The following is a 12,664-nucleotide window of genomic DNA, read 5'->3' as shown; positions in this document are numbered from 1 at the left end:
ACACACACACACACACACACACACACACACACACACACACACACACACAACATGGGCAGTAAAAAACAAAAACAAATCTCAAATGTATAAGCTGGGGAAAAGAGTTTTGTAACTATGAAACCTGTGAGTTGAGAATCTATATTCTATTTGAAAAATTTAATAATTATAAATGTCTGTGTAGCTAATAACAGAGCACCAAATACGTAAAGTAAAAACTCACAGAAATGAAAAGAGAAATACACATTTCAATAACAATAGCGAAACTTTCAATAACCCATTTTCAATCATGGATAAAACAACCAGGCAGCAGATCAACAGGGAAACAGAAAGCTTGAACTAGGCCTGACAATCTATAGAATACTCCACCCAAAAACAACAGAATATACCTTCTTCTCAAATGAACATGGAACATTACCTGGGATAGATCATGTGCTGACCAAAAGACAAACCTCAATAAATTTTAAAAAGGAGAAATAATACAAAGTATGTTCCCAAGCACGGTGAAATGAAATTAAAAATAAATAATAGGAAAAAATTGGGGAAACTCATAAATATGTGAAAATTAAGCAATATGATCTGAAATAGCTAATAAGGAATAAATCAAAGGAAAACCTGGAAATACTTTATCATGAATGAAAATGAAAACACAACAAATCAAAACTTATGGTATGCACTTACAGGAGTGCTCAGTGAGACATTAATAGCTGTAAACATCCATACTAAGAAACAAGAAATATCTCAAACCAATAACCTAACTTCCACATGAAGACATTGGAAAAGAAAATCAAACTAAACCAAATCAAGCAAAAAGAAGAAAATAATCAATATTAGAAAGAAAATCAATTAAACAGTGAGCAGAATAACAACAGAAAAATCAATGAAACCAAAAGCTGGTTTTTTGAAAAGGTCAACAAAATTGGCAAAGCTTTAGCTAGATTGACCAAAAAAAACAGAGAGAAGACATAAATTATTAAACTCAGAGATTAGAAGGAACATTACTGCTGATTTTAAAGTAATAAAAAGAATTACAAAGGAATACTGTGAGGAGTTGTATGCCAATAAATTAGATAACTTAGATTAAATGGGAAAATTTCTAGAAAGACAAACTACCAAAACTGACTTAAGAAGATATAGGCAATGTATAAAAAAAAAAAAAAAAAAAAAAAAAAAAAAAAAAAGCTACAAAGAGATTGAATTCATAGCACATTTTAAACTACCTAAACCAAATAGCAGAGCTCAGATTGTTTTACTGCTGAATTCTTCCAAACAAAGAATTAGTACTAACTTTTCCAAAACTTTTCCAAAATAATAGAAAAGGGAATACTTCCTAATTCGTTCTATGAGGCCAATGTTATCCTGATACAAAACCAGACAAAGATATCACAAGAAAAGAAAGCTACAGAACATTGTCTCTTATAAATATGACACAAAAAATCTACAATAAAATACTAGCAAACTGAATACAGTAACATAGAAAAAGAATTGTTATAGAATATGACCAACTGGGATTTTTTCCAGGAATGCAAAGTTGGGTAAACATTCAAAAACTGATCAATTAAGTGTAACATATTAATATAATTTTTAGAATTACATTATAATCTGAGTAGATACAGAGAGAAACATTTGACAAAAATCTAACACCATTTTATGATAATAATACTCAACAAACTAGGAATATAAGTAAATTTCCTCAACCTGATAAAGGATTAAAAACCCAGAGCTAGCATTATACTTAATGATGAATGACTGAATGCTTTTTCCATAGTATCAGGAACAACACAGAATGTATAGCCTTTCCACTTCTATTCAGCATTGTTCTGAAGGTTCTAGCCAGGGCAATTAGGCAAGAATAAGAAATAAAAGGCATTCAGGTTGGAAAAGAGAAATTAAAATTATTAATATTTCTATTTTAAGATGACATGATCTTAAAATTTATAAGCTGATTCTAAAATATTAGAACTAATAAATGAGTTCAGCAAGGTTGTAGGATATAAGGTCAATATACAAAATAGTTGTATTTCTATACATTTTCTATGAACAGTTCAAACATGAAATTGAGAAAAACATTCCATCTAGAATAGCATAGAAAAGAGTAAAATACTAAGAAATAAACTTAACAAAAAGTACAAAATTTATACTCTTAAAATTATCAAACATTGTTGAAAAAAATTAAAGATCTAAACAATGCCAAAACATCCATGTACATGGATCAGATTACATAATATTGCTAAGATGGCAATACTCCCCCAAATTAATCTGTAAATTCAATGGCATTCCCACCAGAATCCCAACTGACTTCTTTGTAAAAATTTACAAGCTGATTCTAAAATTCCTGTGAAACTGCAAAAAAACTCAGAAGTCAAAACAATCTTCAAAGAGGAGGTCAAGGTAGAATGACCCATTCTTTCTGATCTCAAAGGAAACAGTAACCAAGAGAGGGTTGTACTGGCACAAGACTAGGCATATAAATCAATGGAATTGAATTGCTAATCCAGAAACAAAGCCACATGTCAACTAATTTTTAACACATGTGCCAAGATTATAGAATGGGTAAATAGTAATCTTTCCAATAAGTGGTGCTGAGATAGCTGAATAGTCACACGCAAAAGAACGAAGTCAGGCCACGACCTCCATGATACAAAAAATTTAAATTAAAAGGGATCCAAGACTTAAATGTAAAGCTAAAACCATAAAAGTCTTAGAAGAAAATAAGGGTAAATCTTCATGACATTGGCTTTGGAGAAAGATTCCTACATATGGCATTAAGCCATGAGTAACAAAACGTAGACTTATTAAAAATTAAGAACTTTTGTGTTTCAAAGGACACAAATCAATAAAGTGAAAAAGCAACCTACAGAATGGAAGAAAATATTTTCATATCATACATTTGATAAGGGACTGTATACAGAAAACACAAAATCCACTTATAACTCAATAATAAAAAGAAAAATAACTCAAATTTTAAAATGAGAAAACTATGTAAATGATGTTTCTCCCAGGAAGACATACATGTGGTTAATAAGCACATGAAAAGATGTTTGACATAATTAATCATTAGGGAAATGCAAATCAAAACCACAATCAGATGGATATCCCTCCATACCTCCTAGGGTGGCTAGATTCAGTAAGTCAGATAATAATAAGTATTGGCAAAGACATAAAAAATCAGAACCCTATACACTGCCTGTAGAAATGAAAAATGGTACAGCCATTTCAGAAATAGTCTGGCAGTTTCTCAGATGATTAAATGTACAGTTATCATATAATCCAGCAATTTCATTCCTAGAAATATACCCAAGAGGAAAGATGAAAACACACACTCACATAAAAATCACATAAACATTTATGGAATATTTCCAGATTAATAATAACTAAAACATGGGACAATCCAAATGTCCATCAAGTGAGGAATGTATAAACAAATCTGATATGTTGACATAAAGGAATATTATTCAATTATAAAAAAGAATGAGGCTGGGCATAGTGGCCCACACCTTTAATCCCAGGACTCTAGAAGGCCGAGGCGAGTGGATTACTTGAGGTCAGGAGTTGCAGATCAGCCTACCCAACATGGTGAAACCCTGTCTCTACTAAAAATACAAAAATTAGCCAGGCATGGTGGCGGGTGCCTGTAGTCCCAGTTACTTGGGAAGCTGAAGCAGGAGAATCGCTTGAACCTGGCAGACAGAGGTTGCAGTGAGCTGAGATTGCACCACTGCACTGCAGCCTGGGTGACAAAAGCGAAATCCCATCTCAAACAAAAGGAATGATACATGTTAAAACATCAATGAGCCTTTAAAGCATGATGCTAAGTAAAAGAAGCCAACAAAAAATGCCACATATTATATGATTCCTTTTGTATGAAATGTTCAGAATAGGAAAATACAGATACAGAAATATTAGTGGTTGCTTAGATCTGTGGGGTGCATGGTCATGCACAAGCCTGGAAAACCAGCAGACCCTGAGTTTAAAAATAAAAATAATAAAGGTATTGGCTACAATGAAATCTGATCAGAGAACAGAACCCAGAAGTGTCAGAAGCTGAAACCATACCCTTACCCTGTGTAAAATTGAGGCTTCCAACTCCATCAATGGTGCCAGCCGCAAAACTGTAGCCCAATGCTGGTTTACATGTTTTTGCCTAAAGGAAAGTTTTTAAAAACAAAACAAAAAGGAAACAGATAAAGAAACAAAACTTAAGCTGAAAGTAAATAATGAGATAAACCTGAAACTTCACCCTTGGCGCATAACCAGTGTGTCTCAGCAGCACTTACTGCATGTGTGGAATTGAGCCAGACGATCACATCTGTCATATTCACCCACTGGTGTGCTGAAGCCAGTGGTCCCGTTACCTCCTGGGAAGCAGAGGCATATAGTTCCTAGAAAACACACAGGCTTACTATTCCAAGAAAAAAGGCTAAAGCGAGTATCTCCAATTGTACTCAGGAAGTACCAATTTCATGCAATTTGGAAATGTATCTCTCAGAAAAGCTTTTGTTTTGCTGGTTGCTTAGAATTGGCCACCAACCACATGGGTTTCGGTACCAAACCCAGAAGTTTCCCAAAAGTTTGGTCTCCGAGGCTGTTGACCTGTGTCTACTCCCCGCAAAAATGAAATAATAGTGCTACAGGCTGTGGCACAAAAAGCCCCAATCTCACCGGAAAAACCACCAAGAAAATTTAAGATTAGGAATAAGTGAACCAAATTATTTTCTTTGCTAGAGTGAGAGTGTATCCTTGGGTGTTCTCAGAATACTTGAGTCCTGCAGCAGGACTGGGGCCAAGGGTGGCTTGGAGAACTTCAAGTCCTGCTTCATCTGCAGCAGCTCACCCACCCACAATTCGATCTTCAGTGCTTTTGTGTTTTAATATGGCCAACTGATGCTTTTTCAATCTTACAGGAAACGTGAGTCAAAACATGTTTTAAAAATTCTTTGTTTTTATTAATTCGTATTATACAACATAGGCAAATCCTGTTTCATCAAATGTCCTCTTGCCTGATACTTAGCTCATTTCCACTCTGTCCCCACCCCAGTTTCAACAGCCACATGTGAGCTCTCATAAGTCATCAGTAAGACCAGCTGTAGCTTGCCTCTCCTAATTAAGAGGGAAGCTGTGCCTTGCTGGGAAGAGAATGCAGAATGTGGGACAAATCTCTATGGCTCCCTAGCTCAGGATGGGAACAAAATTTCTGACACTAAAGTGTGTCACGTGTGCACACCCTAAATAGAATCTGTGAATTTAGAATAATCCACTGATAATACCACAGTAATTAAAAAGAAACTGCAGCAATTAGGCTGGCTGTTGCTACCAATTTTGTGTCTGATTGTTTTTTAAAGGTGCATTTGTCCTTCCTTAGTTACTCTTGAAACATTTTAGAACTCACGGAATAAACTATTTAAACACACAGACACACAGACAGACACACACACGTGCAGCAAAGGTATGAATAAGCTATGAAAAGAAAAAGATTTAACTATATCAAGGACATCTCAGTTTGAGGTCTTTTCTTTTGTCTTTTTGCCCAGAAATCTGTCTCCATAGAAGCTGAAACAAAATATGGGGACAAAATGGGAATTAAAATTTAAGAGGGGGAGAAGGTCAGAGCAATTCACAGTAATCTCACTGGAGACCAGATTCTCTCTTCATCAAAAAGTTTTTTAAAAAGAAAAGAATAGATGGATAATCTTTGCATATTGAAGAACACTGGGAACTGATTTAAATCCAAGTTGCAAGAACTGGAGTTCTATGGCTCAGCTCTAGCTTATCACCAAAGGAAAAGTTAAGAGATGGCTATTAAAAAGTTAAGGTGACTTTTGGCAAGCAAAGGCCTTAGAGACTTCTGAGAATTTGAATCAATCTGGTTATACCTGATGCCACAATAATTGAAAATCTTATAGTCTATCTTCCTGCTGTCTGAAGCAAGCACTCTGGCTTTTAAACATTCTAAAATAGAATGTTTTCCTGATTACTTGGTTTTAAATATACTTCCTATAAGAAGTCAGACCTGAGCAGTCAGACAGGTTCCTGTGTGGATTGCAAAGGCCACTTCCCAAGCTGACCTCTTCCAGACTGCCCCACCACAGCCTGAGCATTTTCTGTTTTCTTTACAATATTGAACTTCCTAATGAACCATGTCAATGGATTTTTTTTCCCAAAGGTTGTATTTTTTAATTTTTATAACAAAGTATAGTGTTTAATAGGGCATGTCAATGAATTTTAAAGGACAATTTTAAATGAAGACGAAAGGAGCGAGGCCCATGGCTTACCTTTGCTCTCTGATACATTGTCCGTCCTATAATTTGTGTGCTGTCGAACATATCCTGTCCAGGTCCCTTAGCAATGCACATGCTAGGCTGGGACAAAATAAGACAGGATGCATTCTTGGTTAAGTTAGCAATTATTTTAAGGAATGAGGAATTATAACTGAATCTAAGCCAACAGATTTTTTAAACCACATTCTAGCATTTCTTTTCAGGTGGTCTCTCAAAGCACAGGCTATAAAAACAAAATTATACATGGAACTAGAACAGTGAATATATTTAGAAATTATCTATTCTGGAGCCTTTCTTTTAAAAATAAGGAAATTGAGGCTCATACAGGTAAAAGGATGTGTTGGTGATTATCCAAGTATCTAATATCTGAGCTAAGACTTGAAGCCTGATCTTTCCATTGACTGCATGTCTTTCTACTTGCTTGTTCTTGCCTCAGATTCTTACTCATGATTATCTTAAGTTGAAACTCAGTTAAATTATACTGGAACAACTAACTGGACTTCTGGGGGAAAAAAACATCAATAAACAAATCTGGCCCTATTTCCTACTTCTTATGTCAGAAAAATTTAAGATTGATCAAGCACTTAAATATTATAAGTAGAATCAAAAAAGTACTAAGAGAAATATGGATGGATGTATTTTGTAGTCAGAGGGTGTGAGCAGACCCTCCTAAAAGTTATCTAGAACAAGCTTAGTTAAACTGGACAGCTTAAATATCTTAAATGTGCATAAGGGCAAAAGACGTAAATAAGATATAAAGGCAACTGATAAACTGGGAGAAAAGTTAGTATCATTTTGAGAAAACTAAGACTTTAATATATTGGGAGCTCTAAAAAGTCAATAAGAAAAAAATATCTTTATTAATACTGATATTAACCCCATTGGATAGAGCCGACTGGGATAGAATAAATATCCCAGAAATTGTGTACAAAAAAAGCATTGTAACAAGCAAAATGTTCTAAAAACACAAAGAATAAGAACCCCAAACTAGCCTCTACTGCTCACATCAAAGTTGAAAACAAAGCTAAATAAACATTGCGGGAGTTAAATAAATGGTGATATAGCTTTATTTGCTGTCTTTAAAACATATCACACAAATCTGGATACAGTCATTGAAAGGTTTCTAAGAAAAATTAAATGGAAAACTGAAGTCCTGGATACAAAACTCAAAATCCATAAATAATTAATAAAATGTTATTTATAAATGCATAAATAAATACATAGGAAGAGGTATGAGAATAGTAACTTCCAGGAAGAGCAAAGTGTAGAGGAAAAGGAGGTGAACAGTGACTTTCACTTGTTACTATTCTCTGTGCTTCCACATTATTCGAATTTTTACAGCAATTTTGTGCTTGTAATTTTTAAAAAAGGAAAAGGAATTTTGGTCTTATATTAAAAACTCTATAGACTTTACAATCCATGAGAAATGTCTCAGGCAGGTAGTTTTTAGTACAAACTTGTGACTTTTGAAACACCAAAGCAAAATGTTTTACATTGTCTAAGTTTGGGAAAGGGTAGTTAATATCTGACAGTTACTGAATTGTCTCATCATTTACGAAACTTTAACAGTCACTCAAACGGAAAAATATAACTTCACTCAGTTAAGATCTGGTGGGTTTGGACAGGTGCTTTTGAGAAGAGCAGGTGCCAGAGGGAACTAGGCCAGTGTATACTAGAAGGCAACATATTTGTAAATTAATGATAAATATTCAAATATAAAATGTATATGAGATGCAAAAACAAACATTTCATGTGCCATACTTACTTACCCCACCAATGGGACAAGTACTATTGGGGTTATCACAGGACTCTCCCGTGTTGACACAATGTGGGCCAAGAATGTTGGGGGACACATCTCCTAGGTTTGATGAAGCAAAGGCTGCTACAAATGGTCCCTGCCAAAAGAAATACCAAGTTGCCTTTAATTCTTCACTATTTCCTATAATGACTGCCATTAGAAATGCAAACATTAAATTCACTCTGGTAAACTCTTCAAAATCATTTGCAGACAGTAAAAAGAGGATACAAAATATTCTGTAGTTAGCCTGTTCACTCTGATGATAGTGTCTTTTGCTGTGCAGAAGCTCTTGAGTTTAATTAGATCCCATTTGTCAATTTTCACTTTAGTTGCCATTGCTTTTAGTGTTTTAGCCATGAGGCCTTTGCCCATGCCTATGTCCTGAATGGTATTGCCGAGGTTTTCTTCTAGGATTTTTATGGTTTTAGGACTTACATTTAACTCTTGAATCCACTTTGAGTTAATTTTTGTATAAGGTGGAAGGAAGGAGTCCAGTTTTGGTTTTCTGTATATGGCTAGTCAGTTTTCCCAAAACCATTTACTACATAGGAAATCCTTTCCCCATTGCTTGTTTTTGTCAGGTTTTTCAAAGATCAGATGGTTATAGATGTGCGGCATTACTTCTGAGTCCTCTGTTCTGTTCCATTGGTCTACATATCTGTTTTGGTAGCAGTACCATGCTGTTTTGGTTACTGTACTCTTGTAGTATAGCTTGAAGTTAGTTCAACCATTGTAGAAAACAGTGTGGTGATTCCTCAAGGAAGTAGAACTAGAAATACCATTTGACCCAGCAATCCCATTACTGAGTATATACCCAAAGGATTAGAAATCAATCTACTATGAAGACACATGCACACATATGTTTATTGCAGCACTATTCACAATAGCAAAGACTTGGAACCAACCAAAATGCCTATCAGTGATAGACTGGATAAAGAAAATGTGGCACATATACACCATGGAATACTATGCAGCCATAAAGAAGGATGAGTTCATGTTTTTTGAACGGACATGGAAGAAGCTGGAAACCATCATTCTCAGTGAAGTAACACAGGAACAGAAAACCAAACACTGCATGTTCTCACTCATAAGTGGGAGTTGAACAATGAGAACACATGGACACAGGGAGGGGAACATCACACATTGGGCCTGTCAAGGGGTGGAGCACTAGGGGAGGGATAGCATTAGGCAAAATACCTAATGTAGATGACAGGTTGATGGGTACAGCAAACCACCATGGCACATGCATATCTATGTAACAAACCTGTACATTCTGTACATGCATCCCAGAACTTAAAGCATAATATATATACATATATATCTCCAGAAAAAAATATATATTCTGAGAAAACTTTTTATTCCTATAAAGTCTCACAATGCAGTCAGTATACATACTATTACTGAAAATACTCCAATTATCAACAAAGCTGTTTCAAGTAGGACAGTTTCAAATTATGCCTCAAACAGAAATGTTTTGACCAGAAACACTGTAACAACAAATTATAAAATGCTAACCAGCCAATCTAGTCTATTGTGTTTTATCTGGAGCTCAGAGATCCATTTGCCCTTTAAAAATAAATATCATATTGGCTTAAACAGAAAAAGGAAATGCAGACTTTCTTGTTGCACAATGAGCCTAAATACACCATCCACCATCTCGACTTGCCCTCAGTGTATCTTTTTTCTCGCTCTTCAGCCCAATTAGAGTCATGCAAGGCCTCTGGGTCAACTCAACTGCTCTAGCATTGTGCCTTACTCCCACTTTAATTTTCTTAAGGAAAGGCATAACTAAGTATTGGAGATATAAGTCTTTTTTGATACTAAAAGCTTAATTTATTTAATAGGAAACTCTCTTCTTTTCCCTAAAATCAGACTAAAGTGACAAAATAGAAAGTAAGTTTTGCCAACAAAGGAGCTTGCTTTGGTTTGGATGTGATTTATTCCTGCCAAAACTCATGCTGAAATTTGATCTCCAATGTGGCAATGTTGGGAATTGTAGCCTTGTGGGAAGAGACTGATCCCGCATGAATAGAATAATGCCCTCCCACAAGGTGAGTGAGTTCTTACTCTCCAGGGTATGGATTGCAGTAGTTCCTCCAAGAGCAGGTTGTTAAAAAAGAGCCTGGCTTCCTCAGTTTTTCTCTCTTGCTTCCTCTTTCACGTGCGATCTCTTAGCACATCCTAGCTCCTCTTCTGATTTCTATCGTGAATATTCATGTACAATATTCTGAGAAAATTTTTATTTTATTGGAAATAACCTGAGGCCCTCACCAGATGCAGTTGTTCAATCTCGAACTTTTCAACCAACAGAATCATAAGCCAAAATAAATCTTTTTGCTTTACAAATTATCCAGTCTCAGTTATTCTGCTAACACAAAACAAACTAAGACAGAGCTAAATGATCAGGCTGAATGTTAATGGAAGTTCATACCTTTATAAGGAAATATTAATTCTAGGCAAGGGCCTGAGACTGTTATCCTATTATATAGTTTTCTGAATTTGGGTCTGGTGCAGTGGCTCATGCCTGTAATAGGAGCACTTTGGGAGGCCAAGGTGGGCGGATCACTTAAAGTCAGGAGTTTAAGACCAGCCTGGTCAATATGGCAAAACCCCATCTCTACTAAAAATACAAAAATTAGCTGGGTGTGGGGGCGTGCACTTGCAATTTCAACTACTCAGGAGACTGAGGCACAAGAATCACTTGAACCCAGGAGGCGGAGGTTGCAGTGAACTGAGATCATGCCACTGCACTCTAGCCTGGGTGACAGCGTGAGACTCTGTCTCAAAAAAATAAAAATAAAATTGTGCTTAATACTTCTGTAGCTCTAAAAACAAAAGTAAATATCAACAGTTTGTCATATTTTCAGCTTAATCAAAAACTACTATTATCACAAAAATCTTGAACTTGCCCTTCCTTATTCAACTAATAACTTTATGAAGCAATGAATATAAGGACTACCTAACACAAAAAGCAAATGGATTAGTACTCATTTTTAATTTTTCTTTCCCTATTAGAGATGATGGTAAATGCTCTCTATCCAAGCATATCAATATGTGAGATTGATGATGACACTTTATTCTGGAGATTTGAATCACCTTTTCTGAACGCAGTATGAATGATGACACTCAGTGACTCAAGATGAAGCTTCAATTATATAAATTCTCACCTGTCCAGGTAGATATCCCTTGTTCTTCTCTTGCTCAAGAAGGTAAGATGCGTAGCCCACATTGTCGCTGTTTACAAGATGGTTACTGTTGTTCATGCTGACCGGGTGGATAGCAAACCAGCTGTAAAGGAGCAAGAAGCTCTAAGTTAATCAGGAGAACCAGAGAACTGGGGCCAAGAACTATGACTGGGAGCTTAAGTTTTCTCTAGCAGGAGAAAATATTTTTAAATGATAGACATTCTACATCTAGATTCTTTCATTGTTCATGTGCTAAAAAGTGCAATGCAAACATGTACTCAAAATCTGATCATTTTCATAAATTAAAAATACAGAACTCCATTTTCATGACTATTTCATCATTGGCATCCTCATTAGATGCGTCAGTTATGAGATGACATACTTAAAGAACTGTATATACATGGACTTCAAGCTGCCATATAACTTTACCCTTTTCTTATCAGAGCAAGACTCCGTCTCAAAAATAAATAAATAACAAACAAAGCTAACGGGAGTTCAATAAGGGACTTTTAGGCCATGTTAAGAGAAGGAAGCAGGCCACATGTGGGACACTTGGCATCCTTTGAATCACACGGGGGAGGAGCTGGCTCAAGGCATTGCCTTGAAGATATGAAACAGATGTGTCACCCACATTCAAGAAACAATTTTTCCACAGCTGAGTCAGCACCTTTAGGAAGAAAAAGACCACTGCAATTTCAATAAAGGCAATTCATACTTCTATTTAATGCCCCTTCATTCAACATTTTCTTAGTATCCTACACGTTCCTGGAGTTCAACTAAAAAAAAACACACACACACACACAAAAAGATAGTTTACTATCTTTTTGAATAATTACTATCTGTGTGCCTTCAAGATAGGCACACAGATAGTAATTATTCAAATCTATCCAATCTGACATTTGCTGAGGGTTATCTGCATGCCAAGCACTGAATAAACTGTGGCTTACTTTCAGAATCTCATCAAAGACACAGATGCAAACAAATGGCTTTAACACAGTGTGACAAACATTACAAAGAAACAGGCATAAAGTGTTTAGGGAACACAGATGACTAACAATTAATTCTTGAGGGCATTACAGGGAGAGGAAACAGCAGAGTAAATGCACAGAAACATGAAAGAGGATGTTATGCATAATTCAGTATATCCTTATGCCTAGTAATATCTTGTTTAAGTGTAAAGCTATACAGTTTACAAACTAATTTCACATCTGTTACCTTATTTGAACTTCACAACAACTCTGAGAGACAGGCTGTTTTACCTCTATTCTGCATAGGTGATCTAGAGAAGCCAAATAAAGGTCTACTGGCTCATAGAGACCCAGGACTTAAGTATGGGTCTTGTGACACCATGTCCAGAGGGCTTTGTAGGATCAAACCCCCACACAGGTGAAAAGGATATTTACAGT

General features: G+C 35.7%; 1 protein-coding gene across 4 annotated transcripts in view; it reads right to left on the bottom strand.

The window, feature by feature from the left end:
* Window positions 1-12,664, bottom strand: part of ASAH2 (N-acylsphingosine amidohydrolase 2) — an 86,226-nt gene that overhangs the window by 22,445 nt on the left and 51,117 nt on the right. For all 4 annotated transcript variants that reach the window (XM_032245616.1, XM_032245618.1, XM_032245617.1 and 1 more), the window contains 5 exons: window positions 11,241-11,361; window positions 8,045-8,170; window positions 6,270-6,356; window positions 4,275-4,379; window positions 4,060-4,141 (listed from right to left, as the gene is read on the bottom strand). In XM_032245616.1, the coding sequence (XP_032101507.1) occupies window positions 4,060-4,141; window positions 4,275-4,379; window positions 6,270-6,356; window positions 8,045-8,170; window positions 11,241-11,361 (521 nt within the window). The remainder of the gene's footprint in view (window positions 1-4,059; window positions 4,142-4,274; window positions 4,380-6,269; window positions 6,357-8,044; window positions 8,171-11,240; window positions 11,362-12,664) is intronic.

The sequence above is a fragment of the Sapajus apella genome, unplaced genomic scaffold (assembly GCF_009761245.1).
Source record: "Sapajus apella isolate SASKATOON/1434 unplaced genomic scaffold, GSC_monkey_1.0 scaffold58, whole genome shotgun sequence".
NCBI lineage: Eukaryota > Metazoa > Chordata > Mammalia > Primates > Cebidae > Sapajus > Sapajus apella.
This window is presented reverse-complemented; position numbering and strand designations above follow the sequence as displayed.